The 27,281-nt window shown below is 36.9% G+C and overlaps 1 protein-coding gene across 1 annotated transcript in view; it reads left to right on the top strand.

Annotated features, from left to right (window-relative positions):
* Positions 1-27,281, top strand: part of LOC134665902 (calcium uniporter protein, mitochondrial) — a 174,426-nt gene that overhangs the window by 118,451 nt on the left and 28,694 nt on the right. The window contains exon 3 of the mRNA XM_063522952.1: positions 5,714-5,835. Within this exon, the coding sequence (XP_063379022.1) occupies positions 5,714-5,835 (122 nt within the window). The remainder of the gene's footprint in view (positions 1-5,713; positions 5,836-27,281) is intronic.

The following is a 27,281-nucleotide window of genomic DNA, read 5'->3' as shown; positions in this document are numbered from 1 at the left end:
TATATTCTAATATTTAGGAGCTATAATATTAAACATTATGACTTTCAATAATTATGTCAAACAAAGGACCATTTTTAATGACATCCTTCATATAAAGAAAAATGAAATCTGTTTCCTCAGGTAGGTTCGTTAGTTACCTTGTGTCCCTCAGAGCGGAAATAGGAGCCCCGCGAAGCGGGGCTCCGTCGACTCATTGGCGGGACGAAATGGTTTAATAAGCTACATGAAAAATAAGAAATGGCGGGAAATCAGTAAACCAAACAACAAAAAATCTGTTTCCTCAGGTAGGTTCGTTAGTTACCTTGTGTCCCTCAGAGCGGAAATAGGAGCCCCGCGAAGCGGGGCTCCGTCGACTCGTTCGAGGGACGAAATGGCTTAATAAACTACATGAAAAATAAGAAATAAAAAAGGGAAATCAGTAAGCCAAGGTAGACAAGCATGCAATTTGTTTTGTTTAATTTTATAACTATTGACAATATGACTAATAAAAATTATGATGGAAAACGTTATGGTCTAAAAAAATCGGAACTTAAAATTTAGGAAATGCAATAGAGCCCTACTTATCATTATAACCTGCGATAAAAGACCTTACAACGATTATTATAAGCAAGTTTATTGCCTTCAACATTATGTAATGTTATACCTTCTGGACTTTGAATATTATGAGTAACAAATTTTATGACTAACAATAATAATGACCTGCAAAAATCGGAACTGCAATTTATATTGTTAAAATGTATGACTATTGACAATATGATTAATAAAAATTATGATGGAAAACGTTATGGAAAGAATAAATCGGAACAAAAAAATTATGGGAACCAATAGAGACCCATGCTATATCACATCACTTTTCCGAACACGTAATGGTACACTGAGATATCACATCACTCATCACTCGAAACATGACCCGAACGTGAAACAGCGCGCGGGCGCGCGCGAGATGGCCACATTACAGTTATCTCCTCAATTACGCAGCGCATCCACGGCACTCTAGTGATTCTATGGCGTCTCGGATATAATAAATAAATAAATAAACAGCCTATATACAATATATACACAAATCAAATTTCTACACTCATATGCACTAATCCACAATTAAATTACGGGATAAACAAGTAATAAGTCGTACTTAGCGCCGCGAACCGCGAAAGTCAACCAAACATTTCACAACAATAATAAAAAACGGTTTTGTTTTCGTCAACTTCAAAATCTCAAACAAATTACTCGATTTAGCCGCGTCCTTCTCTTCTTATAAGAAAACATTTTAAACTCTACGCGGACGCATTAGAGTTTTAAATCTATTGCAGATGCAGAAAATCTTATTCGTAAGAATATTAGTGAAATTTGCGTCTACTTAAACGCACAGCGGCGATCGCCCGAGCGGACCGATCCGAATTATTCCGAAGATAGCCGAAAGCATCGCAGAGCGAGAGCGACCGAGCGCTGAGATCGAGTGCGAGTGAGATAACAAAGCAATCATGGCATGGCGAACAAACATGACACTATCACAAGTGGCATTACACATTACGCGCTCTGTGAGTAGACTTTAACTGACCATTCATATCGGCGCGTCAACCTAAGTGGAATTGAATCCATTTCGCGCGCTTCGGCCGGTCGTTGGCGTTCGCGTGGTCGCGCGCTCGGCGCTCGGCTCGCGTGATGCGTAATGTTTGAAGTAATGGTTGATTTCTCGGAGTGACGAGTAATGGCATATTACGTGTTCGAGAGATATCTCAATTGTGATACTACGAGCATTACTTACACATGTCTAGGAAATATTATGCGAGACTCTGCGTAGGGGGCGCGACTACCACAATCCATCACAATCTGGGGGTCCGCCGCGGAACAAGAAAATTTAAATTTCGTTATCTAACCTCTCTATCACTATTGCATATTTGAGCGATAAAGAGAAAAGAGAAAATTTACTAGCTAGCTTAGTGCTACACTCTGGCGGCAGAACATTGCAGTAATATGCCCTATTTGCTATGCTTTTTGTTATATAATTTATGTAACACATTATTTTTATATAACACCTTAGTTTCATATCAACCTAATCTATTTAATCAAATTAATAGATCTATAAGAATAAAGAAAAGGGGGACGGGGGATCAAAAAGTAGTCGAAAACATCTCGCGTGATTTGTGCACAACCCCTAAATAACGTAAAATTACCGATAGACTATTTTTTGAAAATTATTTTTTCCTTTAGTTTCTACATATAGCTGGTCAAGCAGATCTTGTCAGTAGAAAAAGGCGGCAAATTTGAAAAATGTAGGCGGGAAGGGATATCGTCCTATAGAAAATTAGAATTTCGCGCCTTTTTTACTGACAAGATTTGCTTGACCAGCTATATATTTTTATTTAACATGTCAAATATATTATTAATTTAAGGTATTTACGGCTGTCACTTTCCATAAATAGGCACTTTTAATTTATTACTCTGGTATCACCGTACCAATATTAGTGATGGGACACCATAAAAACCAATATCGGTAAAATCGATATAAACATAATACAAATACACAGATGGTCATGATGACTAGCGAACACCAGACATATCGTACAAACCTCAAGGTGTGATATTCCTAGGCAGATGATGATCTGCCCAGTGACCACCAGCCATATCGTGCTAACTTCAAGGTGTGATATTCCTAAGCAGATCATGAAACGCCGGCATGTCATGATCTGACTAGTGACCACCAGCCATACCGTTCAAACCTCAACATTTAGGCATATCGAATAAGTAGGATGTCCTAAATTTTAGCAAATGATAACCATTGAAATGGCTTGACATCCTACTTATAGTACGTGTTTGGGTAGCGTATGATTTTAGTACCTACCTAGTATCTACGCATTCTGCTCCAAATGCCACATAGAATGCAGCACTAGCAGTGGCAAAAAAGGCAAAAGGCAGATTATTAAATGGCGGCGTTTCATGATATGCCTAGGAATATCTCGATATGCCCGATTTTACGATCTACCGCCGATATGTATACTAATTATCCCCTACTCAATATCCCTTCAATGACATCCTATGGCCACGTTCCATCTCTATCATCATGCAGATCTGCATGTTCGATAGTATATTGCATTGCTTTCAGAAGTAAACCAACATGTAAAATATTAACTAATGAACTGATAATAAAAAATCATTCTATATCAGCTTGCAAGATTGGCCCTAAACAAATTGACAAACTATTAGAAATAACATCTAAACAATACAAAAATTGAAAGTTAGTAAAATGCTGGTACAAAGACTTGATATTGTATTATTATTATAATTGATAAAACCAGAAATTAAAATTCATTGTCAATTTTATCGACAATATTATCGACGCGTCCCTCGCACTATCTAGGTTTACTTAGAACTGACGTCATCCCGTTCACGGACAGGGTTGTCTGTGTTTGTTCTTGTACTTGTGTGAATATAGTTTTTGCTAGTGTTTGATAATTTTGTCGTGTGCGTGTGTAGCGACGTATGCTAAAAATGCATTAGTGTTAACATTATTTGTGTGCGTTACCTCGTCCCCCGCGCCATAAACGACAGAATTTTTCAGATAGAAATTAGTGCGCGTCTCTACTCCATAGATATTTACTCCGAGGGGTTGTCAATGTTGTCATATGACTAAAAATAATTAAAACTTGAGATATTTATGTTGTCACTCCAGGAAAACTTTTTATGAATTAGGTATGATTAATATGATTTATTAGATAAAAAACAATTTTGATGTAAAACAAAACATAGAAATTACAGACTTACAAAGTGGCTCTGGAATGAAACAATATTAGATTAAATGGTAAAAATATATTTCTTAGGCTCAGGAGTGAAATTGTCTAAATAATTCAGACAGAATTTTCGAAGGATTTGTGTCTTCAAGGGACTGCCACCCTACCTTTTGTTAGGGCTCGCAGGGACTCCATATTGAAGGAGATCATTCGAGAATGATAGACACATTTTATTCGGGACCCCCTCTGGGGACACTCGCTCGCAAGAGCCCAATTTGTGGGAAGACCACACTTTCGGCATGGTGGTCTGAAAGATGGAAACGGCTTGAGTCCTTCGGAAGCTCCACTGAAGAGACTCCTGCTCGAGGGAAGGGAGCGCTCCGCCAGTAGTCTTAGCAGCTTCCAGTGCGGAGCCGGGATTCATTTATTTATTCAATCATTCATTTATTTCATCCATTGAGTATTTATCTCAAAAGCTTCAAAAATCTTAGAAGTCGATTTAATTTTGGAGACCTCCTGGAGCGAGGAATTTAAGCACGCCATCTGCCTGTGCCACGTCATTTTGGTACCACGTGCGCGGCCCCTGAGCTCTACGTCTCCGCTCAGCATCTAGCTTCACCGGGGAAAGCAGCCTGTCACCCCGCTGCATCTGAGGAGCGTTTAAATTCTGAGGTCGGTCCTTTCCATGATTTAATTTAGTAGGGCATCAGCGCCAGCTGCAAAGTTTAGAGTAAATTTAGAATTTTGAGCAACCACTAAAGTAAGATAAAGACATTTGAAAATCCTGGTACATAGTTATTTAGTATTAAAATAAATTAGTTCTTAAATAAGTAGAATTCGGTGTGAAGCTTTATTCTGGACCTGTTAAGCGGCCCGGCTTTCCACTGAGCTAAGTTCTAAAATTAGGTGTCGTCAAATCAAGTTAAAGGTTCACACAGAAGTCGCAGGTTAGGATTAAATCACAAACTTACCACTGGCAAGATCTTAGGTTTAATAAAGTTTCTTAAATAATAATTTGTTCGCTTTTTCATCTCCCAAAATAGGTTCCTCTAGCAAGCAATTTTAGACACCACATTTTTACAAAGTATTTAATTTCATTTTTTTTTGTGTGCTAACGTGCTATAGCTTTCTTTGAACAAGCCGGAGCTTTGCAATTTTATTTAACTCCTTTTAAAATATGTAGCACGTTTCAATATCTGCGTTTGCAACACTAAATTTTAAACTCTTATCTTTCAGTAAAATGTTTCAGTAAAAACTGCGTAAAGGTGACAGTCCATTTCCAACGACAGCAGCACTACCATTCATTGTACTATGAAAATTTACAATAACACCGACGCGTTCGTACGAGTACTAGTAGTGCAGCTGCGGTCAGAAATGGAACGTTACCCTAATAAGTCAAAAGTTGTTTCTCTTTGTTCTCCCTCGGCGATATGCCAGCCTTTTTATGAACGTATTGATTCATGGTCTGGCAGTTGGCAGAAATTGCTGCAGTTCCAAACCGAATGTATGCTGATTAGCGTTCTGCTGGCCTGCCTCCGTTTATCTTTATTTACGCTATGGTTTACGAGCTCCAATGTCATTTTGTAAATGACAGGCCGTTGTGAGGGAAGGGATTTCAATTTAAGGTTTAACTATATACTTATGTAGAATTCTGACAATAAATAGCTTTTACTCATAATAAATATGGAATACAGTTGTGGAACTGATTGATCAATAAGCAATCAAACAAATTTTAAAAAAATTTTTTGACAAGCTACCTTCTATCTATGAGAGAGAGTAGTTGTGTTCGGATTTCTTCGGACTCTTTCCTTTTAAGCGTAGACTGTAAAACTAACATAACTGGATCCTGTCTAGTTTTTGTTTTTGCTGTATTATAGATTGCTCTGCAATTTTATCTTTTTAATTGGTAGATTTTTTTGACACTCATTCAAGTTAGTTTTTATAATTTGTGGGATAAACTTTAACGTAGGGCATGTTTGTTTCAGATGTGACGGTGACGTACCGGCGCGGGCTGCCCGTGATCACGGTCCCGCTGCCGTCGCGCCGCGAGCGATGCCGCTTCACGCTGCGGCCGGTCTCGCAGACCGTCGGCGACCTTCTCGAACAGGTGTGTAGCCCTTTGCTGATGTCAACACCTGTTGCTTGCAGACTCGGGACCAGAGACTGATGTGTAGAGCCCGTGGAGTCGATCTGTGTTTGAAGTCGGTGACCTACTGCTTAATTGATGATCTGTGGACTTCCTATCTAAGAACTATTTATAACTGAGGGTTTCTGAGCAGGGAATGGTTTGTCGTTAGCGGCTTAATGAAAGCAAGTTTTGTGAATAGTTCTACTGTGACGTTTAGCGTCACATGTAGATAGAGATAGATAGGTTAGAAATGAAAGTTTAATTTAGAAAAAAATATTTAATATTAATTAAAATTAATAACAAGTTAGTTAGGTCGTGAGTACGTAAAACTGAGCTGACACAGAAAGAAATATAGAAACAAGTCCTTAAAAGAAGGCACTTTCCTGAGGCTCTACATCGCGGGCGCGGCTGTTGTAGATGGCTCCGCGGTACAGCGCAGGAGTCCCAGTTGGACCAGAGTAGACTAGGATGGCTTCCCGCTGTGGTTCAGGATCCTCAGCTCGGAACGGAAACCTTCCAGATACAGAGCTTACGCATAGCGCAACCCGGGATAGTGCAAGATAGAGGGTTTTCAGGCAGGGTGCAGATTTCAAGCCAAGACTTGATCCCCGATCCGGGGAAATGTACACAGCATAATACCAATAAGGCACGATCTAGATAGATTAAGTTAGGTAAATTATATTATTTTAGAGATATTTAGTATCTTATTTGCAAGAAATTGTCGTAGATGTCCATCAATTTTCTTCAAGTGACAGATTCCAGAAAACTATTTAAAAATGTTTTTAATTTTTTTTTTAACAACCGGCCAGCACAAAACGCTTAGCGCTAACGAGGTTTTATAGCAAACCGTTACATACCCCCCTTTTTAGGTTAGGATTTCTGCTAAGAAAATCCGCTGCTAAGTCTCTATATTTTACTTAATAGAAATACAAGTTATCAATCAGGCTTCAATCACAAGATACCTCTTCATACATACAACACGCAGACAAACAAGCAAAAAACACAACAGAGAAGTGTTTTTGCGTCCATACAGACTGAGTATTTTACTTAAGCTAGTATAAAATACTCTCATATAACTATTAATAGATGTTAAATTCGTCTAACTCTAAACCTCAGTATCCAAGTTATTCACGCATACTATTCTTTATCATAAAACTTTGTAGAAGTCTTATATCCTAATACAATAGGCAAACAGCTCATTAACCGGTAGGGATTAATGGCAAATTAATTTTTCGAACTTTGTAGAAGTTCGTTAACCGGTAGGGGTTAATAAAAAAATAATTTGTACCTATTAATTAGAAAATTTAAAGAACATGATAGCGGTTTAGTTAGTAAAGTACGAGTTCCATGAGGGTAGTTTTAGAGAATTAGATTATAGACGTAGAGATAGATAGCAATAACGGCAGAAATAGTAGAAAGTATTCCCCGATTCTGGCCCCGCCTCTCAGTGGTCCCCGATCCTGACCCCAAGGCCGAGCCACCGCCCCTGCTGAACCTAAAAAAAAAAAAAAAAAAAAACAAAAAAAAAAAAAAAAAAAAAAAAAAAAACCCCCCATTTGAATTGATTGCGCTAGGTCTCAGCAGTGCCCGGCGCCTCCTTCAGGGACTTACGAAATACGCTAATTAAACAATACACCTTGTTCACCACGGTAACAATAGGCTTATCGACCCTTTTCTATTGTTCGATCTCGACTCGGGCGCGCTATTGTGTTACCGAGCATACTACCTGCCTGGACCCTTTCCTTAACCCACCGACGTCTCCATTCATGCCTTCTTTATGTGTGTATACTGTAGGTGTTTGTGATAGGTATTTTGCAATAGGTATTAGCGACAGCTATTTGCAATAGGTATTAGCGATAGGTACTTATTTGTGATGCATAGGTACTCTAACTATCAACTCTAATAACCCGCATTATCTTATTACCTCTTGGAGCTATTTCGATTTATAAGGAATACAGTTCTAACCTTCTTCTGACGTAGAATTTACACTAGTAATCCTTTGGCAGCCTAAACTAACCTTAACCTTTTACCAAACCTAACTTATTCTTCGAAAACCTAACCTAAACCTAACTTGACCAAACCTAACTAAAATCAACCTAACTCATTTCAAACTAACCTGCTTTCACCTAGTCTTCCGATATAAAGTAAACTCGTAGTTACTTGTTTCTTTCCATTATTTAAAAAAATAACGAGGCGTGTGAGGCATTTCTTGTGCACTTGTGTTCATTGTTATAATAGCTTAATTGTTTTATTGATAGACGTCTATTATATTTTATACTGACAATGGATTTATTGTTTCCTATACCTATTCTTTTATAATTTGGGTTTGAGTAAAGAGAACGTCTGTTTAGATGAACTTGTTGATACATGTTACTTTGTGTGATTTAAAAAAAAGAACGAGACATGTCAACTGGTTTCAACATGATTTAGTCTAATACATCAACATTTCTTGTGCGTTGCTATTCATTGTTATAACAGCATAATTGCTTTATTAATAGACGTCTATTATATTTTATGCTGACAATGGATTTATTGTTTCCTATACCTATTCTTTTATAATTTGGGTTTGAGTAAAGAGAACGTCTGTTTAGATGAACTTGTTGAGACATGTTACTTTGTGTGATTAAAAAAAGGAACGAGACGTGTCAACTGGTTTCAACATGATTTAGTCTAATACGTCAACATTTCTTGTGCGTTGCTATTCATTGTTATAACAGCATAATTGCTTTATTGGTAGACATCTATTATATTTTATACCGACAATGGATTTATTGTTTCCTATTATGCTTTTGAATTTGGGTTTTAGTAAAGAGAGCGTATGTATTAGATGAACTTGTTGAGACATGATTTTAACGGTACTGTACCCTGGTCATAGTGACACAGTATAAAAGCCGAAGAGAAATGAGTTTGAGTAAGTATTACCGTCGTGGCAGTCCACTGTATCAGAGCTCCTTGTATCTATTGCAGTATATAGAAATATAGTGTTAATTCAACAGTGAAGTGTTTAAGTGTTTATAGAAAGACCCAACAATGGATGTAAGTATGTCTTTTATTACCGTAACTTACTTTGTTTTGTTTTCACTTGTGTTTTTTGTGTTTGAATTATCAAGATTGTAGACAGTGTGTAAATTATTGTTTTATATTGTTTCAGTTCACTGAAAATACTTTCAAGAACTATTACTACCCGGATAATAATAAAGACGAATCAAGCGATGAAGAGGGTACGCTTGGTTTCAAAGTTAAACAAGCCATCGCAAAGAAACGTTCAGGAAACAATATCGATAGTTTCTTTGAACGACCTAAAAAGCAACCCAAAATTGTGAAACGGTCTTCGAATGTGAGCAAAAGTTCACCAGACGGTGTTGCAAACTTATCATCCGGACAAGACGACGGGGCGTATGCATCACATTTGATTAAAATCGAGATATATGATATGCAAACAATTAAAAACGTCCCACCCATGGAACACTGGAAGCATGCGGACTTCAGATTGAAATATTTTGCGTTGGAAGACGATTTGGAGCTACAAAATACGCGAAATATTATTTATAACATAACAAAGCAATTAGCTTCTAAGGACAGTAGTGTGAAATATTTTATAGATAATAAGAAACAGTGATAGTTATAATTATTAATGATAGTAGTAGCTTAATGATTGTGTTAACGTATTTCTCATTTTTTACCTCTCCTTAAGTACATTTTCCATGTAACAGATTTTTTTGTGTCGTCTCGTTTTTAAGTAACAAAGAATGTTAAGAAATATTTTGTAAATAATAAAATTTTAAAAAAAAAGTATAGTTTAGAATGGTCTTTGTATTATATGAAAAAATAAAAAATCTTATTTAAGTACACGTATTATTTTATTTCACAAAAAATGTTTTAAACATATTCCTTAATATAAGGTCATTACATACAGAATTATCAGAAAACAAACTTAGCATATCTTTCATAGTTTTTCCATGATATTTAAAATACAAATAAACTAAACAATATTCACCACAAACTGAAGTAAAATGGTTTTGAAGAGGTTTATTGTTATAAAACCACTGTCTGGTGTTTCTTTTTAAAAATAAGTTATGGTAACCTGAAGGCTTCTTTCCGAAGGAATCAAAATATTCTCCTATACCAGTAACATCAATGTGTATGGCAACCCAGTGGGAGCCTGGTTTCGTGTCAGGGTCCAAATTACTAACAATAAAGACAGGTAGATCGACCCAAATAGGTATTTTGTTAGCAGCAAAAACATTTGTTTCAAAAAGTGGGTTTAATTTCTTCATACAAAATTGTATCTCATTAGTATCCATAATTACTTAATTAATAACAATTTTGTCTTGATGATGCTGCAAACAATGTCTACAACAAAATAAAGTAAACGAAAGAAAACATTGTATTTATATAATTATGTTTTTCAACTATTATAATCTACAGATACATCACGGTTTTTGTTTATTTCAATAATGTTATCAAATTCTGCATAAACGATACAATTAATGGTGCTAGTTAGAGCCGAATCAAAGCGTACTTCTATCCGAACACTTCCATGTCTAACAAGATTCCAATGTGAAGTTGAACTAGCAGATAAATCTGGGGTTAAATCAAAACATAACAAACAATAACCTCCACCATAATCTGTTCTACTTATTCCATTACCTTCGTTGTGAAAATGAATACCAGTTCCGGAAAATAAGGTGTGATATGCCGCCGCTATTAAACCAGAACTAAATGACGGTTGTAATGTTTTAGAAGGAATTTCATGACCATCTACAAACAAACTAAATGAATTCATATTATAGTTTTGAAAATTAAATGGATTCAAAGCTAAATTTCCATTAAAACCTGAATTTGATACAAATCCAATAATACACCGTTTAGGAATTTGTCCGAGAAATATATTATCCAATGTTTTACCCTGGACCCCTGATGGTATTGTGAGAACCTTAACTTCTGCTCTCGTAATGGGGTACTTCGCAGTCGTTGTTGCCAATACTTTTTGATGGGCTAACAAAACGCTAGGATTAATTTTTGTTCTTCTAACAATGAGACTAGCATCTGTTATTTGTACTTTAAATTTTTTATCTTGATGACAAATTAAATTAAACGATTCTTTTGATCGGACTAACTTAATACGCAATTCAACGCCATTTATCAAGAATTTCTCTTGGTTAAATATATCGCCATGCAAATGTCCAATCATTTCCACTTGCTTACTCTCTTTGATAAATTCTAGTCTTTTCTGAAATCCTTTGTTGTTGGCGTCAACGGTATCCATAAAATCTGGGGTATCCTCATACCATAACCCACAAGTAAGATGGGTTTTTTTGGCTGCCGGTCCATAGTTGAGAAGATTTTCCATATAAGCACGGTAAGCATATGTATTGTTTGGGGGTGATATGAGTTTTTGATTTAAATATACATCAAGTTGGTTGAAAAGGGAATGTAGCCAGTTATTGGTGGGTCCAACTCCGGCATCTGCTTTTAATTTTGTCCCATCTTGATTCAACACTTTAGCAGTAATATGTAACATTGTGTGTGATAGATCAATGTAGTCATCTCCTGATCCAGGTACTTGAAATTCAATGGGGCCATCATCACTTAAAGATGAAATTGGTTTGTAATGAATCCAATGTCCGCTTTCAATACTTGTTTGAGTTGATGGAAGGGCAAATATATCTAATTCTGATTTTGCACATTCACATGAATGATTGTGTAGAAATGACATTATTTAACTTGAAAATATATCGTTATTTTTATTATTATTTTTACTTCCTCTTCGTCGCGATGCTTTTCGAGTAATGAGCGGTTCTCTTCTTTTATTCGACATTTTATACCCAGATCCTGACATGAGAGAATCAATTTTTTCATCAGCCTTTCTTTTTAGGTTAGCGCTCGCTTCCTTAAATCGTGATCGAATGGAACTATCCATAGGACGAGTGTGGAGTGTAGACTGTAACTTTTCGTGATGAGGGGTTCGTTGGGTGAAGCGTAGAAACTCGCCGCTGGAACGCGCTGGCCGTCGTGCTGTCTCGAAGTCCGCTATACCTCCATTTACCGGAATATGTGTTGTGTGAAATAAAAACACATATATCTGAGTTTATTTACTGGAGAGTGTTCAGGCAAGTGATAGAGTTAAGCTCTCTGAGTTCTCTGAATATGCTACAAATGGCGCGGGTTTATATAGGAATGGCCGGGCGATTTGTATCTCTGAACTAGTGGGCATTATATGCAGAGTGAGTTTTATTTATTTCTGTCAATCTCGTTAATTATAAGCACGTATGAAAGGAGCACGAATCCTAGACTTATAAATAGATACAATATTAAGCACGTATGAAAGGAGCATGAATCCTAGACTTATAACTAGATATAAAACATTCCACGCAATTCATTTGACATAATATGTGAGCACAAAGTAAAACATGATATACAAAAGTAAAAATAGCAACCTAAACGTAAAGACTAATCTAACACATACATGACCCTAATAGCTATTTACGACAGTCTCCCCCACGTGTGTTAACACCGTCTTCATGCGCGGAGTAAATGGGGATGAGTCTAGAAACTGGGCGGCGCACGTCACCTGCGCGTGTGCGAACAATGGCCATCCAGGCCAGGATATAGCTGGGCGATTACGCCTCTGGGCCACGTTCCTCGTTACTACGTCACCTTCATGCAGTTTCTTTACGTTTTCTTAGCGAGCAATACGGCTTTGAAAACCTCGGCGGCAACCAGACTACCAGCGGTGGCGCGAACTAACCGTACATTATTAATGAACGATCGCCACGCGGGTGCGAGTGAGACGGATATAGGCCTATCCCAATCGATCCCTGTCCGCCAAACGAAACGTAACATATCGCGATCTTGCTCTATTATTTCGATCTGTAAAAACATCTGTTTGACGTCGGCTAACACCGCGATTTTACTTTCGCGGAAGCGCATTAATACGCCAAAAAGTGACTTTAACAGGTCGGGGCCAGCCAACAGCGCGCTGTTAAGCGAACGTTCGCAAGCTGTGGCGGCCGTGTCCCAAACTAATCGCATTTTGCCGCGTTGCGGGTGAAAAGTTGGGAAATGCGCCAGAGGCCACGTCCGGGGTGCCTCGGGGGGCGGTGGCGAGTCTATTTTCTCCGCGTAACCTTTGTCAAGCAACATACACTTTGCATATTCGGCTTTAAGTTTCGCATCGTGGTCTAGCTTTCGTTCTAGACTGTACGGCCGTTGCAATGCTTGCGCTTGGTTATTGGGGAGTTTCTCGTCATTTGACCGCCAAAGTAAGCCCGAGCGATACCTTTGCTCCCCCGGTATCTTTTCGCAGGTGGCTTCTAGTAAATCTAGCGCACGTTGGTCGGGGTCGACCCGAGGCAACTTTTGCGAAACGCCTAATGATTCTACCTCAGAATGCCGTTTCACAAGTTGTAAGGCCTCGTCGTCCGCGGTATTAGGCTTTGCGTGCCCAACCAATTGTACCGCGGGCGCGATTCTGTCCGCAGTTTCGTGTAGCGTCAAAGTCATTGTCGCGCCTTCGTCAAGTGGCGCGAGGGTTTGGACGGTACCTAACGGTTCCGACACCTCTACAGGCATGACTTTGTGACACGTCTGCGGCAGTCTAACATTGAGTACTGCAGGTGCTGCCGGGACTCTATTACCGCTCGCGGACGCGGCCGCGTTTCGACCGTGTAATAGTTTATTATGTCCGGCTTCGCACTGATTCATGCCACACGCGACATATTGGCACCCATAAGGCTTAGGGTGACTCGCGCCTAAACATCTACAGCACAATTTAGCACCCTTTGCCAAGTCCCATCGCTCAGATATAGTCGCGGCTAGAAATTTCGAACACTCACTAACTTTGTGTTCTTTGCCGTTCTTACATATGGCGCACGCATCGCGCGAGACAGAGACAGACGATGTCTGCTGCCTGGGCTGAGCTCTGGTTGACGCTGGCTTTTTCTTTAAATTACCATCGCGGTGCTTTACTTGAGCTACGGTCGATTTATTAAAACGCGATCTATTTCCCGTATCACGTGTGTATGACTCGTGGTAATCTGATTCCGATTCCGAACTATAGTCGCGAAGGGACGCGGGGGCGCGGGGGCCAGCGAGAGCGCGGCTCGATCGACTGGGCTCGCGCACAGAGGAAACCGCATTTCGTTCATTTCGCGAACTATCATACGTATCACGGTAGAACGCGGGGTCGCGAGACCTAGAGAGAGCTTGGCTCGATCTTTCGGGTTCGCGCGCAGAGGAAACCGCGTTCACTGCATTCCGTGATCGGTTGGACGGCTTAAGTCGGTTTATGCGCTTGGCCGCAGTGCTAATTTCGTTAAGAAACTCGGAAATCGCTACTAACCCGGGCGATTCTACGTTAGACTGCCTGTATTTGGCCCATTCATAGCGCACTATCAGATTCAATTTATCCACGATTTTATTCACGAGCTCAGGCGCGTGCAAGTATTTCTCTTGACGCAAGGATCTAATGGTGGCGACGGCATTCGCTACATGCGCGGCGAATGAGGTTATATTCGAATTGTCTTCGGATAAACGCGGCATGCGTTTAACGTTATGAATTTCCGTAAGAACAATCTCCTCAGGGTCGCCGAACTGCCGCTCCAACGCTTCCATTATCTCGTACGGATCCTGAACCGTGTACATTATTGATTTTACGGCCGTCCGAGCTTCGCCCTTAAGTGCGCGCCTAATCCGACTGACGTTATTGACGGCACTAAACATGGGCGACGTATCTTCGAACTCTGCCCTAAATGATATCCATTCGGTGATATCTCCGCCGAATGCAGGTAATTCCGGCGGTTTATGGTACATTGGCGCGTAGGTACCGTGCGGTACCTCTAAAATGCGCGGGGGTGGTCTGCTAGCCCGATCGACGGCTGCACGCGGCGGCGGTTGCGTTTGCGCGGTCTCTTTCGGCGGCGGGATTTTAACGTTTTCCTTTGCGATCTCGTGCTGTAACCTCGCTTGTCGTTCTACCCAACTTCTAGTCCGTTCTTCGACGGTCGCGTCACTGCTGCCGACAGACTGCGCCTTCAGTTGCGCAACCTGCAGCCGTAAATTTGCAGTGTCGGACTTTATCTTAGTAGCTTCGACGGTCGCGTCACTGCTGCCGACAGACTGCGCCTTCAATTGCGCAATCTGCAGCCGTACATTTGCAGTGTCGGACTCTGTCTTAGCAACGGCTAGACGGGCTTTACGAACCTCGAGCTCGGCCATTAGCACGGCCAATTGTTTATCGCGTTCCCTAACCGATTTGCGACTCCTATGCGAATCGCGATTAGACGGCGCCCGCGACGGCGATGGCGGCGCATCGATGTCTTTATTCACTAGCGTACCTAATCTACTACGATTTACTACCGTGGCATCTAACGTTTCCGAGTGTACCGACTCGTTTCCACCGGTAGTATTCGGGTTGCCACTGGTGCCCTTGCTCCACGTATTTGTCTCGCCGGACGTAGTCTTACCGGACGAGGGGGTAGGGGTGTCCATGTTGGCTGCGGGCGCAGGCGGGCCCTTGGTGCGTGGTCGTAGGCTCCTTGCTTCCTTTTCGGACATCTTTCTGGCTGGAACCACTTCACTTCACTTAACACACGCGGGGGTCCCTAACTTGACCTGCCTATATCTATGACTGACCGTTACTGAGCGTAACGTCAGGCCCTAAGCGAAGCGTGGATCCCTCGTGGCACTGAATCTCCCGCAATGGCAAAGTGCAATGCCTAGAACGTTCGAAAGCAGTGTGTGGGTATCAACCATGTGACACATGCAACGAAAGTTGCCAGGACACGTGAGCGGAGGACGACCTACACGCTACACGGTCCGACCGGCAAGCCGGTAAATGGGTACGGAAAGGTATTGGGGTTGGGTCTGAGCCGAAGCGAACCTCTAGGCCCAGCGCGTTCTTTATTCAGTCTTGCCGTCTGAGTCAAGCAATGTCGCTTAAAACTCAGCGCGTACTTGTTTCTTTTTTGCCGTCTGAGTTAAGCAATGTCGCTTGAAACTCAGCGCGTACGTGTTTCTTTCTTGATTCTGAATTAAGCTATGTCGCTTGAAACTCAGCGCGTACGTTTTTCTATCTTCATCCGGTTCGAAGGACCAAACTGTGGAGTGTAGACTGTAACTTTTCGTGATGAGGGGTTCGTTGGGTGAAGCGTAGAAACTCGCCGCTGGAACGCGCTGGCCGTCGTGCTGTCTCGAAGTCCGCTATACCTCCATTTACCGGAATATGTGTTGTGTGAAATAAAAACACATATATCTGAGTTTATTTACTGGAGAGTGTTCAGGCAAGTGATAGAGTTAAGCTAAGAGTCTGAGTTCTCTGAATATGCTACAAATGGCGCGGGTTTATATAGGAATGGCCGGGCGATTTGTATCTCTGAACTAGTGGGCATTATATGCAGAGTGAGTTTTATTTATTTCTGTCAATCTCGTTAATTATAAGCACGTATGAAAGGAGCACGAATCCTAGACTTATAAATAGATACAATATTAAGCACGTATGAAAGGAGCATGAATCCTAGACTTATAACTAGATATAAAACATTCCACGCAATTCATTTGACATAATATGTGAGCACAAAGTAAAACATGATATACAAAAGTAAAAATAGCAACCTAAACGTAAAGACTAATCTAACACATACATGACCCTAATAGCTATTTACGACAACGAGAATTTACCATATCAGATAACAGACCAACCCCTGCCCCTAAGGTTTCTTTTCCAATGGTTTTTAAACCGCTAGATAACAAAGGGAGCACTGATCTAAATAGTCCACCCAAAAAACTGCCTATACCATGTCCTCGTTGGTATGGAACTCCCTTATAGACAATACCTATCCCAGAGCCGGCTTGGTGTGAATAATAATGTTCGTAAGGACAAGAGACTGACGATCTGTTGTAAATCATTTTACTCGTTGAAAGTGTAGCTTCACGCAAGAAGATCCAAATTGAAATGGTACTCTGACACCAGTCGTTGTTCTTATATCTATTTCAATTGTATCGAACTCTCTTCGTAAAACTGGTACATAATGAGCGGGTGAGAAGATGTGAGTTTTATAAGCTCCATAAATGAACTTAGTTGGATCTAAAGGTATTATTCTGAGTAATGAAGTAATAACATCTCCGACTACTTGTGGATGTATTATATCAGTATAAACAAATATTTGAGATGGTAAACCTAAATATAAATTTGCAGGGTTTTTTCCTAATGTATTTTGTTTTAAATTTGTTCTCGGTTTAAAACCCAATTGCAGACTTAGTATCGGAGTTGTTATGATAGATGTTATTTCTTTATTTGTTGTTGCTATTCCAACCAGTTTTGTTAATCCATCATATCGAAATTTTACGTTATTTTTTAACTGTGGGTTTTCATTAAACGCTTGAAGAAAATGATCTATATTATCATATGTAGTGGCTGGTATATGAGTTTTTATATCCACTATTTTTGTAGTTTTATCGGTGGGTGATAACACCGTTTTCTTTAAATAAATGATGTTTTCGTGCTCTTGAACATTATACATGGAACAAGGGTATTGAAATTCCACCAACCCAACTACCCATTCTCCATCCAATTTAATGGTCTTTGGTAATTTAGTTAAGAAATGTGCAGTCGTGTTATCCGTGTAGTAATCTGATGAACTATTACTTAACAAAGTTAGATAAAAACTATTTTCACTCATATTTTCTTTAAGTTTGATTCAGGTATCCAAGAATTAAATTTATTAGGATAACCTTGCCACTTAACTAGTATTTCCTTTCTGCCAGCAACTCGACGCGAGCGTATTATTTTATCAATTTTATACTCGTTGGAGGGGAGGTAAGTTACTTTTTGTAATTCTTTAGAATAAAATGTACCAATGATGGGTTCACCTTCTAAATCCTTTATTGTATAAACAACTCGTGGCGATCTATTAATAATCGAATCAATAATAAATATTTCATCACTCCAATTACTTTCATAACCTTTTTGAAACACATGCTTATATTTAGTGATTCTAACATGATCACCTACATTTAGTTTTTTAGTTTCTGATGAAATTTGCCTATCTTTTTTGCGATCATATAAATTACACCAAACAGTCATAATATTATTAGAGCTAACATCAACTGGGCGCATTTTAATGCTAGAATGATAGCTATGGTTGTAAGAATGTAAAAGATCTTGTAATATATTTGTGTAGTTATATGTATTCTTATGAGTGAAGTAACGCCACATTTTCATTTTAAGTGTTCTTTGAAACCTTTCTACTATACTTGCTTTAATGTCGGGGTTATTAGTGGTATAATAATTAATATTTTTGCTCTTAAAGTAATCTCTAACCGCCCTTGAAACAAATTCTGTACCTTTATCAGATTGGATGTGACGGGGAACAGAGTTGGCTTCAGTAAATATGCTTTCAAAACATTGTTTAACAGTTGCTGAATCCTTCTTCTTCATGGCTCTTGCAAAAGCATATTTACTGAATACATCAATAACACAAAGAATATATTTGTACCCATCATTATATTGACTATAAGTACTCATATCACTTAAATCGGCTTGCCAAAGTTCATTAAAGTTCGAGAGAATGTATTTATTTCTAGTAAATCGTCTATGAGTAGGTTTATGCAGCGTGTACGTATCTTGAGATTGTAACCATTTTTTCACTTCCTCTTTGTTCATTTGACCTTTCATTTCCTTTGATAAATTATTTAAACTGCTATAGCCAGCTGGATTAGAGACATCATAGTAGATTCTGTTAATGTCTAATAAGGAGTCCATCTTTCCCACTCTATTTTCTTTCCGGATCTCTTTTGCTCCCGTGTAGCAAGAGGTGTAGAAGTATTATTATCTTTATCTGTTGAGGCTCTCGTCTTCACAGATGTGGAGGGGGTAAAGGGTTCAATCAAAGGAGTACCTTTAATAAATGCTAAATTTGTAGGATTACCTATGCATGACCTAGGAACTTCGATATCTTTTAAAAGTAAAGCAAACACTTCCCATCCAATTGGCTTAGGACGTTTAAGACATCTAACGGTGTCGCTTACCAAATCAGTAATATTACTATTTTGAATGGTTTGGTTATTTATAACAACTTCACCAGTCTGTTTCCACCAAATTTTCGGTTTACTTGAAACAATGTAATCTAACAACGTTCGAGCTTTTCTTTCATAAGATTTAGGTAATATGTTTATAATTTTTGATGGACTGATTGGCATTAGTTCTTGATTTATTTCACCAGGTGGTGTATTAAACGATGACGGTGTGGCTGCTTCAGTTATATTATCCGTAACTGACTCATTATTTTCATTCTCCTCCTTTTTGTTCACTTTTGTTTTTATAATATCATTACTTTCGTTGATGACTTGATCTAGCCCCTCCATCACGATGGGTATTCTAAACGGTTTTCGATCTGTTTCAATAAAATGTAGAAATCTTTGTAATGCTTGAGAATATAACGTCCACTTTTCGCGATCATTCATTTTACTTTTAAGGATCTTTTGCATCTCTCCATCTAGCCGAGATGAGGAATTTTCGGGTGGACTCTCATTCCGTTTCAGTCTTTCAATAAAATCTGATTCTACTAATAACATTTTTTTTGTGTTTTCCATTTTGCTTATGATAAAGAGTTCACTAAAGCACTTAAAACTGCACCTAAAATAATAGGTAGAAATGCGCCTCCTTTTTGAACTATAACAGTTTTTCTTATTTTATGTTTCCCTTTCGAAACTAATTTTCTTAAAATATCTTTATATTTTTTTAGTTTCGTCTTTTCTTTTTTTTCTAATGGAATTTTCCCATTTAGGACGTTATAAATACACTCACAAATAATGTTGATCTCTTCACCGTCACAAGATTTAAGTAACGCAGTACGATATTTGGGTTTAAGCAACTGCAATGCTTCAAGTAAATGTTTATATGTGTTTACTCTTGCATGCATCATGTAGAACTGACTAAAATATGCTGATTTTTATCATATTTAAACCCCTTTTTAGGTACATACACTGTGCAATGCCCATCGAACGGAAATATTTTTGTTTTGAAACGGCATATGTCATTTGTATTTTGTTTCAGGTCAATCATGAGGTAACCATGAGCCTCCTTTGTAGCATCTTTGTAGGCTTCGTCCACAAACTTTGAGTTTTCTGGGTAAACTTGTCGTGACAGGTAGCGTATTTGAGTTTTATCCCTGGGATTTTTAAAAAATACAATGTAGCTTGTATTCAATGAAATATCACGTTGACCTCGACCTTGATGAAATATGTTTTGTGTAATATAAAAAACACTTAAGTTTCTATGATGACTACCTTTCGTAAAAATGTCAACGATTCGTCCATCTGATTCTCTCATCAAATCATCTATAATAAGAAGTTTAGGTTTCTTCCCATCAAAAATTGAAAAATCTGGTATTCCTTGACTATAATTTACATTTTCCAGATTGTAGAGAGGTTGCATTTCATCATAACACCAAATAATTTCATCAAATTCAACATTACATATCTCTTTGGAGTTATTCAAAAAGTTTGTGACAAATTGAGTTTTACCACAGCCACTAGGACCTGCGACAATGGTGGTGAAAGGATGATAAAAGTGAATCATTATTAAATATCGTAATCTATGTGTATGTGTGTGTGTGTGGGTGAGTGTTGATATGTTAACGGATGGACTTTAAATGGTAATATTCAGAAAGAAGATTACTATTTAAACAACTCAGATATAGTAGAAAAAAACAAAAGGATTACGTAAAAAAATAAATTTATTATATATGATCACACTTTTAACATTAATTTTTTTGTTTCTTATTTACAAAACTTCCTTAAAAGATATAATAAAATAAAATTCATACATTTTTTTTTTACATGTTTACAAGTAATATCTTAAAAATATACAATGTACAAACAATAATTTGGAATTCGAATGTTCTGTGTGATTAAATTACAACTTAAAAAACTTTTTTATTATTGCGGTATTTTATAATGACCCCACGCAAGAGTGTCAGAAGAGTTTTCTAATAAGTATCGTTTTGTATCTTCATGCGATAATGATATTTTATTTATTTTTTGAGTGAATATTATATGTTTTATAGACTTAAATCTTAGCATTTGAGCGCGTTGCAAATTTTTATTAAATAAACACGTTTTGTAATTGTCAAGAGTAAATTTTTTTGTAACACATTTATTGACTCCTTTGGCTTTTGATAAAACACCGTATTCTTCAGTTTTCTCATCATTCTCGTCATATTTTTCAACATCTAAGGTATACATTTTAGATCTCAGACCTACGAATTCTTTTAAAATTCTACCATTATTTTCATCTTTGAAAAACCCTAATCGCTTTTTATTAATTAACGGCAAATCATATTTATTGTTAGGAGGATAGTCAGATGTATCAAAATATAAATTAAGGTCTGATTTTATATCTGCGTAATAATTTTCCGTGAAAATTTGATATACTAAGCTATCAGTATCTGTATAAAGAAGCTTAAGATTGTCTGGATATTTGGTTTTCATGTAGCTGTAGTGAAAGTCATACATCAAAGTTTTTGATATATCTAATACGCAAAATCCCAAATAAATCGGTTTATTATAAAATATTCTAGTTTTATTCAACTGAACGGCCACTAAATTCTCAGAGAATATGGATAAACTATGGAACTCGGGTTTCGCTATCAAAGATTGAACCCCCTGCGTTTTTCCTCGATTTTCCCAGTTATTTAATAATTTGACATTTACACGTTTTGCAACATTTTCCATGGTCTTACCGAACACTGAATTATTCATTAGTTTAAAGAAATCTTTTTCAAAATTTTGTTCGAAGTCACCTTGAATTTTGTAGCTCAGTATGGAAACCTTTTTACAAAGTACACATTGACAGAATTGAGCGACTCCAGAAAAGATTTATTAAATCACTGGCCTTCAGGACTGGACTAACCTATACCGCTGACTATACTGATACTTGTAAACGTCTAAATATACAAACTCTTAGTGACCGTCGTGATGCTAATGATTCCGTTTTGCTCTTCAAAATTTTCCGTTCACAATTAGATGCCCCTATTCTTTTACATAAAATCTGTTTTAGAGTTCCGCGAAGACGAGAGCGCCGTTGTCGTAAAAGAAACTTATTTTCTATACCATTCTGCAGGACTGGCTACGGTAGAAACGTATTCATTAAACGCGCATGTAAACTATTTAATGAAAACCTTAAACTTAATGATGTAGACTTCTTTCACTGTACACTAACACAACTTAAGAATGCATTTAAATATTGAATTTAACTAAATTTATAACTTGCTTAACGCACTTAAAATGTATTTTTTGACAAAGTATCAAATCATAGATTTACAAATTTCTAGTATATAGTAATTGCAATAATACAAATTAAGTCTTTCTCTTATATAGTTAATAGCCACGGACCTATTTATATGTTTTTCTGTTATGAAACTATAGGTCTATTCTTATTGTCTTTAAAATATGTTCATAATCCATGTATGACTGTTTGTTTCTGAATAAATAATTAAAAAAAAAAAAAAAAAATCGGATGATGCCTGTGATCGCATGTGGGTGTTCAAATCTATGTAACTTTTTAACCACATAGACTGCTGAAATTTAAGAATGCGATGGATTTTACTCAATTTCAAACCATTTTTTAAACACTGTTTTAGATTTCTATAGTGAATGACATAATTCGTTTTTTTATTTAAATTAGGAATTAATTTTTTTTCTTTGGAATTACCCAAACAAACGTTTTCAGGACAGAATGGCAAATCTGAATGAGAGTCATGCAACTCGTTAGGGTATTCGAGATCAACTTCTAAAATTAAACCATGATCAGCGTCATCAGATATATTAAAGTCAGTATCTGTATTTACCCATTCAAATTTACCGGTAGGAAGACATTGAGACATAGCCCACCCGTAAAGGTTATTTGCATCAAAGTACATAAGAAATGACGATGGGATATTTTGATTATAATCTGACAAAAAAATATTATTAGCCTTCGCATATCTATTACTACATTGTGATATGCCACCTCGAATATTTTTCGCTATAAAAGCTATTTTATCGATATCAGTTAGGAGTTCTAGTTTTATTTTTGTAGTTCTTAACATTGCATCCCAACTTAATCCCGGAGCAGTATAATAATGAGCGGGGTCTAATCCATACGTCTTAAGACAAAGGTTTCTAAAATTTTCAAATATATCAGTTAGTAATAAAACATCAGTTTTTAAATATAAATCAGAATAATCACCCATATTTTTGCATTGAAAATGAGACCAAACATCTTTTGCGTGATCATAATCCTCCTCTGAGATGTGACTATCAGACAAGGAACTAAAGAAATCATCTTTAGAGGGAAGAGCTGTTAAGTTTAAAGAATCGTATGATGACATGTGTTCATAGGGATATACACCCTTTCGTAATAAGCGTTTAAAATCCTCCTCGCATGAAAAATTCAATTTTAATTCATGAAATTGTTCAGGCAACAAGTTTTTTGCCAATTTGTCAAGACTACTGGACATAAATTTAAGTGAATCAACAAATCTCAATTTCACTGTGCGATTATTTATTTGCAAGTTCTTAGAAAATGAAATGTATTTCTCTTTGTTCTCTGGAATCAGTTCAATGTCGCCTTCCATCAAACCAAGCCCATGCACTATAAAATGACTATCATAGTTACACAAATTATGGAAAAATACAGGTACAAAATTAGGTGCCCTGTATTTTTCAGAACAAAATTTATGTGCCACTCCTTCATAAAGACCAGTATGGTAATTATAGGAAATGACTGAATCCTCGTTTAAATTTTTATCACAAATATAACATGTACTACTCTGAGAAATATGCACATTATTTGCATTAGATAAAGGCAATGGAGTTTTTACAAAAGTATTTCTCCTACAAATGGCCTTTAAGTCTTGTTCCATATACTTCATAAATTCCTGGGTGCAATTTTTGCCTTTATATGTTCTGTACACTGACAATTTATCATTATAAGAACATTTAATATAGTATCCAAAACTATATACCTCATGTTTTTGTATATTTGTTGTTGAGGATGTAGTAGGATTAATTTTACCTGTTTGAATCGGGTTTAGAAAGGCCTCGAAATCAGCATAAATAACAAAAGGTACCCTTAATTTACGTTCATAATTATCGAAAGTAAGTATATTGGAGGAAACGTTTTCATTGAACCAGTTTTTCTTTTTATCCTGTTCTGAAGGTAAATGTGTACAAACATGGAAACAATCGTTTCTTTGATGATTCATTAAATTGTCACGAGTTTTAAAGTTCGACAAACAACCATCACAAATATGTGCGGCATGCTGTGTATTTGATAATTGTTTGGATACTAACCTAGATAAATTTTTGATATAGCAATAATGCCCCTTACTGTCTTTGGATATGTACAATAAGTTCAAGTGGGTAGCTTTTTTGCACTTTGTTAAGTGTAATGGGCCTACTACATCATGTATTTTACTTTTCGAATTGTATTCAAGACCAAAAACGTTTATACTTATATCATTCATTTTTTCAAATTTCTGAATATCTCCAACTTTAAGTGGGAAAGTTAAATTTCCAAAATTTAATTTATTTTTATGCGCTATATACGATTTCGTAGTGTTTGAACGATGACTTGTAGGTGGATACAAGCCTGACAATACAGCCCATCTAAAACATTCATGATCACTATTTTTTACATTAATAACTGCTTTTCTGTTCTGAATATCACGTGGTAATTCGATATAGGAAGAACCACGCAATGGATTAAATTTGTTTACATTGACATCTAGATAGTTAAATTTTACTAAACTCCATCCACTATCTTTTCTCTCAAAGTTAAATAATTTTGTTAATATATCTTTAACAACTGACTCGAAAATCTCATCTTTGTCGCTGCTAACATCAACTACATTGTTACATAATTGGAAATCAAATGTATTATTTACTTGTTTGCTCTCTTGAGTAAAATCCGCATTTAAAATAAAGTTTACTTTTAAAGCATGGTGATCAGTGAGGGAACGATCCAATAATGCAAAGATTTTATCTTTATTTCCTAGTAAAATAGATTCGGGAGTAAATGGTTGGTGAACATTTTCATTTAATAGTATTCTGTAAGTGGCCACCCTATTCTTAAAAGCATTTTCAATTAACTGAACATTAACCCATTCAATGTCAGCCCTTAAAACATTATTTTTGTGAAGATTACTATTTAAACACTTTAAGAGTCTGAGAATACTTACTGTACCTAGCCTCTACATACTAGTTCTTTTAACGGATGTTATCAAGCATCGAAATCGTTATGAAACGGAATCCGAAATGGTGTTGCGGGAAGCCTCTAGGACTAAGAACTTGACTCCAAAATTAGCTCCGAGACTGGAGGTTGTAGAACACAGCGCCAGAGTTCAAGCGGTCAGATTGTTTAACAAGATGCCTACAGATTTTAAAGTTTTAAAATGCGCCGCAACTTTTAGAGATAAGTTAAAAGTATATTTGTTAGAAAAATGCTGTTATGACATTAGTGATTTTTAATGTAACACTTATTATTTATTGTTGCTGACATAAACTTATATACTTAATTGATTATTATTGATTTATTTTCTTACTTTATTATGAATTTGCTGTGGTTGTTTGTTGAAACGTTTAATGTCATAATAGAATTTATTTATTGAATAATCATGTATGTCTTGCATGCGTTTTTGTTTTGTTCACTAGGTTAATCATAATTGTATATATGTATATTGAATATTCAAACACGATGTAAATTGTTCTTGAATAAATAAACTGAAACTGAAACTGAAACTAAATGATTTTTAAAATATCTTTTAGAGACAAACTTATTACACACAGAACATTCAATTTCATGATTATTATTTGTACTCACAATGACATCGGGAACTGGTTCGGGTGATGTTGATGTGACAGGTTCAGCAGCTGCTGGACGGTTTTTCTTCAACAAGAATTCTTCAGTCTCCAAAACTGCAGCTGTCCTTTTTACTCCCCGTCCTATTTGAGAAGATCTATAACAATACAAAATAAACATAAATATCTTAATGTGAGATAAAATAAAAATAATTACTAAAATGGTTGGTTGTATATACTAACGTAAGTCTTTTCGACACTGCTGACAATAGGCCTGCATCATCAAAACTCCATCAATCACATCTGATGACTCAGTATTCCCCTTGGAATTTTTTATATGCCCATCACATGGTGTATAATACGGTATAATATCAGAATCTTCCAGTAACGTGTGAGGTAATTTGTTTGAAATGTACCACATTCGAATATTTCTATGAAAATATGATACAATAAATTCTTTACTTAATTCCTCAATCTTATCACGAGGTAAGGTGAGACCAATATGATAATAAGTAAACACCATTATGGAAAAGGATATCACAATACAAGCACGGCACCAAAACACTGAATGATATGAACTCGAGATACCCCGCTTATATAACCAGTCCTCTCCCACCCCACGTTTATCCTAACAATTAGTTCAGGTCACAACAAGTTACGGACCCATCCTTTGTTAAACAGGTACCGGTTAAGAGTTATAAACATGTATGAACAGGAATATTTTTACTTACGCCTCTCGATGAAGTTGGCTCACAAGACGGGCAGCCTCGCATAGATCTTCATTTTCTTCTATTTCTTCACAGAGTCTGATAAGTTCAAGATCGTAGACATCACAGCTCAAAGAGTCCATTATGAAATGAGAAATCATACAGTGCTTTCTTTCATTTAAATAGTTGACTACACGTATAAGATTTCTAAGAGTGGGGACTGTGACCTTTACAAGTGAGAAGTTTAAATTAAAACTTGTTGTAATGTTATACAATAAAAATAATCTGTTACATGGAAAATGTACTTAAGGAGAGGTAAAAAATGAGAAATACGTTAACACAATCATTAAGCTACTACTATCATTAATAATTATAACTATCACTGTTTCTTATTATCTATAAAATATTTCACACTACTGTCCTTAGAAGCTAATTGCTTTGTTATGTTATAAATAATATTTCGCGTATTTTGTAGCTCCAAATCGTCTTCCAACGCAAAATATTTCAATCTGAAGTCCGCATGCTTCCAGTGTTCCATGGGTGGGACGTTTTTAATTGTTTGCATATCATATATCTCGATTTTAATCAAATGTGATGCATACGCCCCGTCGTCTTGTCCGGATGATAAGTTTGCAACACCGTCTGGTGAACTTTTGCTCACATTCGAAGACCGTTTCACAATTTTGGGTTGCTTTTTAGGTCGTTCAAAGAAACTATCGATATTGTTTCCTGAACGTTTCTTTGCGATGGCTTGTTTAACTTTGAAACCAAGCGTACCCTCTTCATCGCTTGATTCGTCTTTATTATTATCCGGGTAGTAATAGTTCTTGAAAGTATTTTCAGTGAACTGAAACAATATAAAACAATAATTTACAC

The sequence above is a fragment of the Cydia fagiglandana genome, chromosome 7 (assembly GCF_963556715.1).
Source record: "Cydia fagiglandana chromosome 7, ilCydFagi1.1, whole genome shotgun sequence".
NCBI lineage: Eukaryota > Metazoa > Arthropoda > Insecta > Lepidoptera > Tortricidae > Cydia > Cydia fagiglandana.
This window is presented reverse-complemented; position numbering and strand designations above follow the sequence as displayed.